At 41.1% G+C, this 14,039-nt stretch overlaps 1 protein-coding gene across 3 annotated transcripts in view; it reads right to left on the bottom strand.

Moving 5' to 3' along the window:
• Window positions 1-14,039, bottom strand: part of DOCK1 (dedicator of cytokinesis 1) — a 283,861-nt gene that overhangs the window by 59,933 nt on the left and 209,889 nt on the right. For 2 of the 3 annotated variants that reach the window (XM_040563057.1, XM_040563056.1), the window contains exons 33-35: window positions 11,676-11,824; window positions 2,441-2,526; window positions 2,098-2,254 (exon numbers count right to left, since the gene is read on the bottom strand). In XM_040563057.1, coding sequence (XP_040418991.1) covers window positions 2,098-2,254; window positions 2,441-2,526; window positions 11,676-11,824 — 392 coding nt within the window. Of the gene's footprint in view, window positions 1-2,097; window positions 2,255-2,440; window positions 2,527-9,062; window positions 10,189-11,675; window positions 11,825-14,039 lie in introns of those variants that run through there. The other variant, XM_040563058.1, reaches the window with a different exon arrangement.

Genomic DNA, 14,039 nt, shown 5'->3' with positions numbered 1-14,039 from the left:
GAGCAGTCCCTGCTCCGGCCCCACCTTTGGGTGCACTCCTCTTGCCCCACACTGGCCCACCCATGTACGGCTAGGCGGCGAGCAGGCGGGGAACTGACGGGGGCGAAATAACCAGAGGGGAAAGGTGGGAGCTTTAGGCAGGATCCCTCCTCTGATCTCCTCTGCTACCCTGGCTGCACTCGTGTTTTGCCAGGATTGTCAGAGGTAGGAACAAGCAGCTGAGGGAGTAGATAGGGCTTTTTTTTTTTTAAATATTTTTTTAATCATCAGCACTGGCTTAAATGTATATCAAAACCTCTGACTTAAACTATATTCAACACAGGCAAACTTAATCCTGTGAAAGCCTGTACATTGTTAAGCCCCAATTAAAAACTCTTTGAACCCTCAAGTGGAGAATTATGCGAAGTATTGGCTCTGGGTCAGACTTCTGTGAAGGCATAAATTTCACTTCAGGTGCATGGGAATGATGAAAGACTGTATTGGCCCTGAGGGCAAATGGGACTTTAAAATCAACCTGAGATTTAAATCACGGCACTGAAAGTGAAGCAAGTTCTGCCCTTGATGCTTTCATACTTTCCCATAGACTTCAGTGGCAGGGGTGGTGTTGGATAACTCACAGTGATTTAACTTGACGACAGTACATCACCCGCAAAATTTATCACCTACAAATACCTGAAAAATTCGGAATGACAAAATCACCATCAGAGACGCGGTTAGAGACACTTAGGGAAACAACCTCCCAAAAGGGCTTACAGGTTCCCCTGGGGCTGGCATGGCAAAAAATTACCGGGAAGGGTCTCAAGAGTTTTATAATGAATGGAAAGAGAAATAAATTCACCTTCCTTAGAAAATTTGGCTAGGTTCATATACATTGTTGTCATGTATTGCAGCGTGTGGAGCATGTGATTTTTTTATTTCCTATCTTGCCTGGTGTGAACTGGCAGGTTTTTCTAACTCCAGCTCTGCTCAGGAGGACACTGTGACTTTTCTGCAGGCAACCAAGGGCACCTGCTAGATCAACAGCCGGTGATAACTCTCTGCGTTCCTCCTCTTTTCCCATTTGCTAAACATTCTGATGCTTTTTGATGTGCACAGAGAGGAAAAACAAACTAAAAATAAAAACCCAATTTCTGATTTGATGTCTCTATATTCTCTTCCATTTTGACGGGCATCATTTCATTTATAGCTTACATGATAGCGAGGCATAAAGGCTGCAGTGAGCAAGCTGAGGACATTTGCAGTTCTCACAAGTGTTAAAGCTACAAACTATTTACTCAGATCTTTCCAAACCAGCCTGAATGAAACCTATCAGCCATATCACGTCAGGCGATAAGCACAGTCTGTACCCCACACACTGAAATGAAGTAATTTTTGATAATGTTATGGGGATGAAAGCTATGAATGCTTAACTGCTAACAGTTTAATACTGAGTCTTAATGAAAAAAAAAAAGCAACAAATCTAACTAGCACTATGTCAGAGGCCTCTAAACTTTATTTTAAGACCATTTTTCCATATGCACTGATTTTGTGCTAATAAAATCTCATACTCTAATGCTTCCAGCAAGAAGCATGATGTGTCTGCTGCTTCCAACTCTAGCCTAAATGGACAAAGGTTTGTAGTACAGAGTAGATATTCTAGAATTTCTGGAACAAAGAGAAGGAAATTTCATATCAGTGAGGGGAAAAAAAAGTTTCTTCTGCTTTCAATGAAACAATAACTCACAACTTTGTTGAAAAATTCTAAATACAGAAGTAGAATACAAAGGGGTTTGCAAATTCAGTAGCAAACTGCATATTACTCCAATATTCTGTGTGTATAGTGTTTTTCTGTATAAAGTTGTTCATATGTAAATTGTAAATGTCAACCAATAGCCCTCACAGATCAGGTCCTGAAACATTCCTTCTTAAATTCTTTCTTAAAATCAATTAAGGAAATAATAACCCATGTTTCCATAAATTCCCTTTCATTAAGAGAAAAAAAATATTTTAAGATGGAATGAAAATCTTAACACATATTCTGATTTAAATGAAATATTATGTTAAAGGTGTAAAATTAAAAATGCAGTGATCAGTTCAGGCAGGTGACTCCTTGCTTACCAGCACATTGACAGTACAGCTCATGCGGTTCTCTTTGTTCTCGTCGTGCATTATGGTCCTGTAGTCCAACAACCTCTCCATTAAGCGGACAACAAGTTTCACAAAAGTTTCTCCACTTTTAGCAAGGTATTTGTGTTTTCTGCAGTGCTCTAAGAGACTGAAAAGCCAATTACACATGCCTTGTTAATCACACACACAAAAAACCTTGACTCAGGTGCAATTTTAAATATTGTGCATCATTAACAGATTTTAATTATTTCTGGGCTACAAAGTTCATTGTAGTCTAGTTGCTCTCTCTCCTGACTTCCCCGTGACATAAATCTCACCACTGATCAACACTTACATTTTGTCAAATAACACTTTGTACTGTTCATCTCCTCTGCCTCCTTCCACTTCATGATCCAGTTTCGTGATGATCTCATTTTCAAACTACAATTAAACAAAGCAAGCGTAAATAATCAGACGGCAAATATTTCACTTTATTACTGTAGTCTAAATGGTTCACAGATTGGTTGGGTATCTTGGTGAGATGTTTAGCTACTATTTTAAAGCTTGATTTACTTTTAAGAGTTTGCAATCTCTGGTATAAGACTATCCACTCTGATCTGCTGCCCTACAAGGGTTTTTTGTTGAAGAAATCATTGGTCATGTTGTTAAATGAAGCTTAAATATTTGCATTAGGCAAAACTAAATAAGGAGATTAATGACGAGAATTAGGGCAAGGGAAATAAAAAGACAGACACAGAATGTCCCCTGCAATAATGACAATAGCGACAACAGCGACAGAAGCAAAATGCAAACATGTTGAATGCTCTGTTGGAGACGCGAGGTAACACCTACGGCTGCTCAGCCAGCTGGATCGCTCAGCCAGACGAACTCCCTAGCATCGCTACCATCCCTGCTTAGTACAGGTATTGACTCAGGTATTGGGTTGTGGCACAAACCAGTCAACCTGTTAATAGGGCAGAGCAGGAGGGAGTTGTTTCAAGCAGCTTAAGAGTAAATATTTTTATTTGGGAAGTAATGCAAACTTAAGTAGGCATTAGAACACGTTTTAAATGCAAACTGGGTAGTTCATTGTACTTTTAATGACTACAGAGGCTTTTACTGCTGCTGCTTTGACTAAGGCCCAGGTTAGGAATGAACTCGATTAGCAGAGGAAGAACCATTCTGCGTCCACTGCTAGATAAGGAGTTGATCTAGCCATCTAACTCCTAAGTCCGCATTAAACAAGCACAGGCATCCACACCATCAGGAATCCATTATTGTCAAGAGACCCCAGCATAAGAACCAGGGTGAGAAGGGAGATCCTGCTGCAGGGGAACGGGATCCCACTACTGACAGAACCGTTGGCTCTGAGTTTTCTCCCTGTCACTGTCACAACAGCACCTAACAACTCAGAGGAGAAGCAAAGGGCCACCCGCACAAGAACAAAGCGTGCTAACATTTTGTAAATGTCAAGAGATGTTCTTTGCATCTGCAGTTAATATTAACAGTATATAACGTACAAATGAAAAAACTGCCTGTCAGCACGATATGCCTTCAGCCCGAGGGCGCGTTTCCTGCTCCTGCACCTCCGCCCAAGCCATGAGCTTTCCTTCCCCATGCCATAGCTCTAAGTTGTTCCTGTAACATAACAGCATTTCTTATTCTTTATAAACTATTTCCACAGCCTATTTACTTTACCGTGACAACAGCTCCTCTGTTAAAGCCACCTCACGCTGCCCGAGCAGACCGGGGCTCTCTGACTGGAGGATGTGTTTTTTTTTTGGCTGAAGTCTGTAGGCAAACTTGGACTTTTCTTTTACCAGGACACAGCAAGGAGGCAAGAAGCACAGCTTCAAGGACTTGTACAACAGAGGCCACATGCTAGGGATTTAGCTCAAATCTGTGCTGAAAGATAAAATCAAGAAGATCCTGCCAACCCAGCAGCCTCTGCAAAGGCCTCGCACCAGGCACCTGGGCAAATGGAGCAGCACCCTGAGACATCCCAGATGCCAGTGCAGAGGGAGCCCTGGCCTCACCCACGACATGCCAGGCAGGGTGCCAAGTGCCAGGGCCACAGCACCACCCCAGGGGCAGGCGGGGACAGCAGGGGACAGGGATTTTCCACAGGGTCAGCCCCACAGGGGAGCTGGGGAAGACAAGCTGTTATCTCCGTCCAGCAGCACGGCTCAGACTGGTTTAGCTATGAAGAGAAGCTGCATTTTTTTTTTTTTAGTCCATGCTGTAAAGTTCTACTGGCATATTTATTTCAGCGAGGAGTGTGAGATCACATATCCCCTGCCAACAGACTTGTGTCATGATGAAACTCTGACGATAAGGGAGTATTTTTTACCACCTTAATTTATATCACTTTGAGGAGGCGTAGCTACGTCCACCACTGGTCTTTCTGCCAAGATATGCTGCATTTTGAGCTCTGCCCACGCAGTCCTCCTTCTGCCAGCAGAGGTTATCACAATGTCTCTATCAAATATCAAACAGACATTTGCCCTTAGTTCTGCCACAGTCTCTTTGTCCAAAGCCACTGCTTCATGCACGTGGCAAGGTAAACGTGAGCAGAACAAGAAAAAGCCTCCGGCAATAGGTGTGATGAGGAGCATCGCAGCCACCCCCACAGCTGGACGTTTCTGCCTGCTTTCCTGGCTGGTCCTGCTGAAGCTGGGAATGTACACACTCTGGCCAAGGTCAACCCGCCTATGAAACGTGGCCACGAGCTGTGGAGATGTTCCTGCTTTGCTAAGAGAAATCATTTTTAGGCAGAACTATATACACTGGTATAAAGGATTTGTTTGTTTAAATTGTGGCAAAGAACTCCAAAACATGACTCTTTATGAGAACAACTCAAGCTCTGAGTACCTTAAGAGGCTCTGCAGTAGTTCAGCTGCTGTTACTATAATGTAAAAACCCACAATCAGATCCAGGACACTTTTTATCCCCCATTCCAAGACTCCACAACCCTCTCAGCATTCGCTGCAGTAATGTTCACATCTTCTCCTACCTTCACAGGCCACCCCAGATTTTTTTGTCCTCTGCATGTGAGTTGGGAAATTTATTTTTACATACCATCTGGCAGCCTGCCAAAACTGTCTTAAGAACAGAGAAAAAACCCCTCTGTTCCGAGTTGAGTGTCGATGAGCTACCACGATGAGTAAGTGCAGAAAAGTCCTGCTCACCTACTGCTCTGTGAGGGTTCAGCATTTGGTCTAACAACATGCACGATGAAACTGCGAGCTGTCAGGGAACCCTAACTAGAGACTGTGTTGTGCATATAGTGATAAAATCAACTAAGTACCCAAACGACAGATATTCTATCTTAAAACAATTTGTATTATGATGTTTGACCGTTCTGAAGATAAAAACCCAAACCAGCAAATTAAACCATTTCTAAGATGCATTTCTGTACTCCAAATGATCCAAAAAATCAAAGAAACACTGTCTGAAAGGAGACCTTGAAGGTCATTTAGTCCAAACTTCCAGGTGATGCAAGAGTATTGCCAGCACTAGATCAGGCCAACTGTGACCTTCTTAGCCAAGTACTGAAAATCTCCCCGGATGGATGGCTACACAGCCTCTTTGGGTAACTTCTTCCAGTGCTGCACTAATTTCTTTGTGAAGAAATGAATGAAAAGTGAAGTGAAATAAGGTTTTTAATACCACAAATCCATTATTCAAAAAATGACAGGAAATGAGAAAAGGAAGAATAATGCAATCCCCCCCTCTAAGAGGCAAACCCAAGCTGAAACATGTTCCCGTAGTAAAAGGACGTGTCAAGTAAAACACTGAGGCAATACGACGATGAAACAGAGAAGTCACCGAATTCATGTACTCTAATGAGACCAGAAAGAAATTGACTTTCTATACCAATGTGAAAAATGACACTTGCTGCCAGCAAGAACCCTGTAGGTGATGTATTTTTTAGTAAGAAATTACTCATATGAAGAAGAGCAATTACATTTGCCATACAGGACCATGAGTATTTCCCGATAACAATTTTACTTAAATTTCTGTAAATTTAGACTTTGTTGGGCTATTTCCATAACGGCTCTCTTGGGTTGAACAGAGCTAGAGCTGTGGCATTTCTGGGGTTTTAAGAGAAAGGACTGTTTGCTCTGTGATTATTCTTCATATGTATCAAGGAGGTGGTATCTCACAACCCTGATGACTAAACATTATTTAACACAGTTAAAACTCCTCCTTCTCTCTACCGAAGAATGTTTTGTTGACACAAGATGTGGTTCACGCAATATTGTCTTCCAGGAGGGGAAGAAAAGGGTCGTGGGGTTGCCCAAGCTAACGGCTCTGGGACACTGCAGCTGGCATCTGTGGAAAAATTCTCAAACTTTCCTTCTCTATTTTTAAACATATAAATTAGCACCAAGTATGCTTGCAATTATAATAATGGAATTTACCCTCAAGCGAAGAAGCGCCAAATTTTCCATGTTCATATTGCAGCCAGTTACACTTGCTGAGGTTCTTTCTGGAGGCTTAGGGGATATATCTGGCACTAACTATGAGCTAGGTTCATATCTTTCTGTTGACAGTAAAAGCTCCAGGGGTGATGTTATGAATATTACAGGAAATTATTATCAACTTTTGCTTGCAGCTGATCAAGATCTCAGCTTCTCTTTAGGATGTGTGCTTGAACTTTAGCATGGAGTATATCCACTGCTTCATCTGTCTGTTACAATCTCTCATCTGGAGAAAACGGTGGTTACAAATCAATGTAAGCTATCTAGAGTCTTCAAGCGTCAGCTCAACTAATCACTTTTGGTTTTAGGTTTACCTAAAGCATGGTCAGGCTACATTTGTAGCACTGAGTGACAATTTAATCTAGCTGTAGATGAGGAGGACTTTCAATCCTCCAAGCAGCTATAAATTTGTTTCGTTACAGGATAATAATGAATTTGCCATGTAAGATTCAAGTGATGGAAAAACACCACTAGAAATTAGCTCTAAAGCAGAAATAGCACACAGATACTGTAAAACTTCATTCAAAGACCACTACAAAAGTCTTTAGTAATTCCCAACAGTTTAATCTGTTCTGTCTCCTATTTTTCCACAGAACTCTGGTTGGCAAGCAGGTCCAGTGGCCTTTTTAATATTAAGCCATTTCACATGTTTCTGGACACGCTGCATTAGCTTTTTTCCTTGCTCTGAAGTGAGGAAGAAATACCAGTATTCTCTAAAAGACCAAAAAGGAAATTAAAAACAAACAAACAAACAAACAAAAAGCATTTTAACCTCAGATAGCTAAAAATATTGCCCATTGAAATTAATCCTTTGGGGTGATCATTTATTTGAATTTACATGTTCAGTGGGGTTACAAAGGACAATGTGCAGCATCACAGAACCTACCAGAAGTCACTAATTTGTGTTCTGTCCTCAAATCCATAGTGTAGAAAGAGGGAGGCCAACATAGGGCTTAGAATTGGTGAAAAGACCTACCAGGAAATTATAGGTTGTAAAAGTTGATAGATACCCAGGTAAACTAGCTACTTGTAATTAAGGAGAATTAGACCAATTTGAAATTCATTGATAAACAACAAGAAATTACAGAGCAAATAAAAATGCTGGTATGACTGCCTCAATGATACTAGGATTTACTGTTAAATGCTGGAAGTGAATTAAAAGGGTTTCCCCCATTTTTTCCCATCTCTCCTCGTTTAATTCTCTTCACAACAGCACATTAGCTAGAGGTACTTTAGCCGCACCCGCAGGTTTATTTTAGCAATCATATGCATTATGCATTCATTGATTATGCATTTCTATATGATGTTGCACTATGCATTTATTCATTATGCATTTCTCTATCATTTTTCTATCTTTTTGGCTACAGCTCCATTATACTAACTGTTGTTCCAATGTGTACAAAACGGGACAGATGGGTTGTTCTGGGGCTCTTTCCTCAGACCATGACTTTTACACAGCTCCTTACTCTTACATTGTAAGAACACATGCTGGAGCTTGCATGCTTCTACCACTGATGCTAACACCACCAGACAACTTTGACAATCCCCCTTAATAATGCTGTTTAGCCTGAAAACTAGACATATGGGACTTCTAATTCCTGCATGCTCACTACTGCGGAGTGGGAGGTACAGCTCATTTTACTTTGAAGGATAAGGGCTGTTGAAGTAATAAGGCTGCTTCCTTATTACTTGATGAGATGTCATAACATTGGGGAAGAAATAGTAGGGTAATGCTTCTTGCTTAACCCCTTACCTTATTCGTTAATAGTTATTTTGGTTCTTAAAATAAGCTACTTATACTATTAATTTGTTCCAGAACAATTAAATGAAATTGCATTACGATGCAGTGCTACGAGATAGGGAAAACCCGTTGCACATCTCCCTACTGCCAAAGACAGGTGTCTCCCTCTGCCTCCTCCCACGTTCTCCATGCCCTATTTGGTACCAGTTCCTGCACTCGCACCTCCCTATGAACTGGTTCATCTCAAAACAAGCAGAAAATTAAATCAGCAATGACAGGGACAGAAAAGGTAAGTTAAAGTTTTGGGTAGGCAAACAAACTGGCACGTTCCTATGAAATGGAGCTAGAGGAAGTGAGAGATGGAAGGAACAGGGCACAAAAGCAGGAGGTTGGGGTTTTTAGTGCTCCAAATTCCACATTTCAGCTGAATGACTGTTTCACGATGAACTTTCTCTCCTGCTGTCAACCATGGGATCCATCACTCCCACCTGACCAGGCCTCGAACAATCAAACCAATTCTCTTTCATCGCTTCTGTGGCTCTGATATATTCCCTTTGATCTGGAGGGCTTGCCAGTAAAACAGGCAAAGGGGAAAAAGCGAGCGGAGAAGGCATTTTCTTCTACAGGGAAGCTTCAGTCCCACACAGACTTTAGTATCAGATTCCTGCTTTGAGGTACGGGCTACTTTGAAGCCCATATAAGGCTTCAAAGCACGTTAAAAGGAAGAGGACCAAAATGGGCAACTCCAGCTTTTAATTCAGCCGGCCTTTAATTTAGGGTAATTCATCTTCTGCTTCTTCCTAGGGCTATATACTGGAAGAACAAAATCCCCATTCTGTCTGTTACTGGTTTTACCAGGCAAACCAACTCACAGTGAAATAAACACAGCCATGGGGAAAGCTGTCTGTTTATAACACAAGGCATCACAGCATAGAAGTTCTGCAAAAAAATTTCATTTCCTCCCCCACACATGATGAGGTTTGCACATCTGCTGGAGAAGTGGAGCCAATTTAAACCCTTATTGATGTGACTAATAAGGTTAGATAATTGGATTTCTGGCAGATTAGTTTAACAGCAGCCACCATTCAGTTTTGAACTTCTCTTTGAAAGCAAGGCTGGACAATAATAATTAGTAGTTGCATAGTTGCATACATACAACATAACGCAGTGCATTACGTTGACAGATTAAGTACGAAAGCTTGCCTAGGTATTGGTACTATGTAAATAAACTATTTTATATCTATTTCTATCATTTAGAAGACATAAACCACTGCAAGTTAAAACAAGTTATGGTTTGCAAGACAGATGATACAGTCAAAGTTTGGGAAGCACCCGGGAATTGCATTTGTTTGGTTCTTCGGACCAGTTCCAGTTCTACCTCAGCCTCCATATGGCACCAGACAGCTTCGATTTACACCAGTCTGTGATGCTCATGGCACCAAACCTTTAGCTCTTCTGCTTGGCTGCAAACCTTCACAGGCTCTGTATCACCAACTGGATGCTACAGGGACTCTTTTAGAAGGGGGACAGCTCATACGGGGTCTACACGAGGTGTCACACATATCTGCTGCTGGCATGCAGATGTCTCATACACATCAGAAGATGCGGGGCTGCTGCTGAATGGGGCTGACAAGTTACAACGGGCACCAAAAAGAATGAGGTGCCAAACGCTTCTCTGCCTCACAGATAAGGTCAGCCCCCACATCCTGGTGCGAAGAAGCAAGTGGGGAACCAACGAGAGCACACCAGGGTTGACTGTCTGCAGAAATTGGATGTATACATGGCTGTGAGAGTTGAAAGACGGCCAAGGAAATTGGCTGTGATCTTCACTCCCAGAACACCAATCTGAGAACCCCAGCATGCATACAACTACATTATCTGCAAAATTATAAATGGATAGATTGATTATTCCATTAGACATAACTGTTCACTCCAAATGCACTGAAATAAGGTTTATTACCTCTGTACCTGTCATCTCAATGTTACGCCCATAAAGAAAGAAGCTATACTGACATAAGAAATATATGCCGACTATCTACAATCCAAGACATCTCTGACTTTAGCATGAAACATTTTTCTTCTCAAAAGGCAAAAGAATTGTGTGAAATATTTAAGATGTTCATTTATTAAAACCAGCCAACTATTCCACACAAAGCTGGTTTTCTTCTGTCAAGAAAATACAGGGCCATAAATTTAGCTATAAAGTTACCCTCGGATTTTTGATGATCCATATAATTGTACAAATAAAAAATGACAAGTAACAGAGAGAGCATCTGACAAGAAACTGTTTAAATGGCATCCCAGTGAGCATTTCAATCTTTACAGTATCATCAAAGTCAAACATAAGAAAGGATGATTATACAGTAATTGGATGGATCCAAAATACAGTTCACAACCTTTCCATACAGCATCCAGCACAAAACAAATCAAAGTATAAAGCTGATGTCATTTCCCCATGTTTAAGTCTCTCCCCGCAGATATTCCTTTATTCTGGCTACAGATTTATTAAGGATTCGTTACGGATAATAATTCACTAAAAATATATCATCCAAGAAAGCAAAGGCAAACATGAAGAAAAAAATAAACAACATATGTCAAACTTTACTGCAAATTTCACAAAGTCATATCCTGAACTGACAGAAATTTCACTGTGTAAAGGAGCTACTCTGGCTTATATTATGAAACTACCTGGCCTAGCTAGTCTTATACTCAATCCATAAGGTAAAGTTTCAAGGGAAAGAAGGTAAAATGAACGATGTCAAGAAACTCTCCTCCACTCTTCTTGTCTCTCAAAAGCAGATGCTATCAGGCTAAGATTGTGTGTGCTTATTCAAGGACTTCCTTCAGCATGTTGAAATAAAATAGAATAAAAATGCTCCAATAGTACTTTTGATTTTGCAGTGCCGATATAGCACGAAGATAGACTGCCACTGATTGGATAGCCTTTTTCCCTCTTAAAAATCCAAAAATGATAGAGAGTATCCAAATTGTAAGATAGTACAGATGATAAATTTGTACAGGTTATAGTTTCTTTTGCCACATTATCAGGCTTCCGTTTACGCCCAATTCAACTCAGAAGCAGACTCCTTTCCTGAGTCACAGTGAAAATTTAATACATCTGTCTTTGCTCTCCTGATGTATCATAAAGAAAGGTTTCATTTACTGCATGCAAATTTTTCCTTCAATAAGAATTTAAAACCTTCAGATGAAAATTCTATAGCCACTCAGAGTTATAGAAAACAAACAATCCATAATCATATTATTCTTTTGAAAAAAAAAAAGGAAGTAACAAAATCCTTATGTTTCTGTCAAAGAACAGTTAAATCTTTCTTACAAACTTCAAATATTTGTTGCTTACTGCTTACCATCTGGAAGCTCCTGGTAGAATGGAATTCACACTGCATCATATCAAAGAAGATGGGGATTGTGGCTTTTCGAAGTTCTGTTTCAGGGATAAGCGTCATTTCTAAGATGGGTCCCACCATTTCCGGGATGAACTTGATTTTATGCTGACCTGTAAAGAGAAACAATGCATTTCAGAGCTAATGAACGGCCGCTGACTTAGCAGATGATAATTGTTTTAAAAGCCAATCAATAAATCCTCGTATAGCTGAAATGCAAGACAAGTATTTTTCAAGATCTGATCCTACTGAAACGTGTTATGATTTATCCTCAAGAGGGAAGTATGTGACACGTATAAACCCGAATTAATGAAGATGTTCAGCCAGTATCAAGCTGGAACTTGCTGCATTTTTCAAAAAACACCTGTACTCACACACACATATTAGATTTCAAGATTTTCTTCAAATACATCTTATGGGTCGCTGAGAAGGAGGCTAAAAAGGCACATCACTTGCATTAACTTATATTAGACTTCTGTATCTTCTGCAGCGTACAAAATGTTCTTCACGTCACTCTATCAAAATGTCACCACAAGTACATACTTACATAGCCTCAAGACATGAAACTACTTCTCAGCCAAGCCAACAATATGTCTTCCTTCTCCCAGAGTCGATCTGACTGGCTAACTTTACTTCACATTTACCTCCCCAGGAGAACACCGCACCTCCCCAACACTCCCTGCCATGAGCTCTGAGCACGGAACAGGAATTAAACCTTAACAGGAACACGAAGCCTAATAAATATTGGACTAGTTAAGAATATCTAGCTACTGTTCTTATTGTCGGATAAAGTGTAGAGGATGCAGATTACACATGCTGCAAACGATCTACTCGGTACCACCAGGGAGAGATGCTTGCGCAGAGCTGTGGGGAGGGCACTGAGGAGCTCCAGGCTGAGGACCCAATGGCAGAAATTTACAAAATACAAACACATTCCCCTTGCAGCAACAGGATGAGATTACACCATGACTTGGAAAAAGACCAATTAACCCCTCCGGGCCTGCGTGTTCTCTCCTATGAGCTGGGCCAGATGACAACTACCTAAATCACAGGAGCAGGAGCAGATTTCTTCTCTCTAACACCTCTGAAGTGCAGCAAGATTCCTGTATGGAGATGTTAGGGGTCCAACACTTAGAGCATCATGTTAAGTCTGGAACATTAAGGAGCTCATTTAATTTTATAATAAATAAAAAATAAAAGAACAAAAATTCACACTGATTTGTATACCTTATAGTGCATTTGAACTTCAGCACGTGCAATCAGTGAAGTTTCTCACAAACACGATGCTATGATGGCTGTACACAACGAAGTGCACCAAGAAGCATGTTTGTGCAGCCACGGCCAGCTCAGGCTGGGCTTCTTTCAGCTGGGCTAATTTAAGGAGCCCTCAGCTTCCTCCATTTTCAGGCTCTTGTTTCCCATTGCAGTTTACCAGTGGTATATGACAGAAACACATTTTAATTCATTTATATTCCACTGCACTACACTGGCATGGCAGTAACTGTGAAAGTATTTAATTAGCAGTTTCACTTTTGACCAGAACTAACATAAATCTGAACAAATGTAATCAAGCAAAAATCCTTTACTGACAAAACACGCTGCTACATTTTTATTTTTTTTAACAGATATAATTTAAGTTACTTGATTTGGCAAACTTCAGAATCCCATTAGCATTAGCAATCCTATTAGGGCAAATTAATACACAACCAAAATTGCTACTTCGTATGACGCTGCTATGGTGGCTCTTGGTGAGGAATGTCAAGTAGGAGTAAAGCTTCCCCTGCCTTCCTTACAAGCATTATTACATTCAGCGTCTCAGGTGACACTTTTCTGTATTACGCCTGAAAAGTGTCAGAGTCAATATTTCAGAAAACAAATGATAGTGACAGAAGTTATTCGCCAGACACAAATTCAATGTCATAAGGTTCTCCGTGGGCTGCGATGGGTTTTTCATTGCTTCGAGCGCAGGGATCCCCTCAGAAAAGTACCTAACATCTCTGGAAACTTAGACGTGAAAAATGAAGACTTGCACAAGGTTTTTTGCAAACACACAGGGGCCGGGCCTGCAGCAGGTGGCCGCAGGTCTGTGGCACAGGCTGTGTGCTCTCGGCCTTTCTGCCACTCGCAGGCTGCTTGTGCATCTGCGGAACAACCAAGCAGAGGTTTTACATCAGCGAGCACTGGGCTTGCCAAATAGAAAATCTGGGAGGACCTGGGGGGAAATAGGGGCATGTGAGAACTAAAGAAAGCGGCTGATACACCAGAGGGCTGTCGGTGCCATTCAGAGGGGCCTGGAGCACTGGGCAGGTGAGGAACTTCATGAAGTTC

The sequence above is a fragment of the Cygnus olor genome, chromosome 7 (genome assembly GCF_009769625.2).
Source record: "Cygnus olor isolate bCygOlo1 chromosome 7, bCygOlo1.pri.v2, whole genome shotgun sequence".
In the NCBI taxonomy this organism is placed as follows: Eukaryota; Metazoa; Chordata; class Aves; order Anseriformes; family Anatidae; genus Cygnus; species Cygnus olor.
This window is presented reverse-complemented; position numbering and strand designations above follow the sequence as displayed.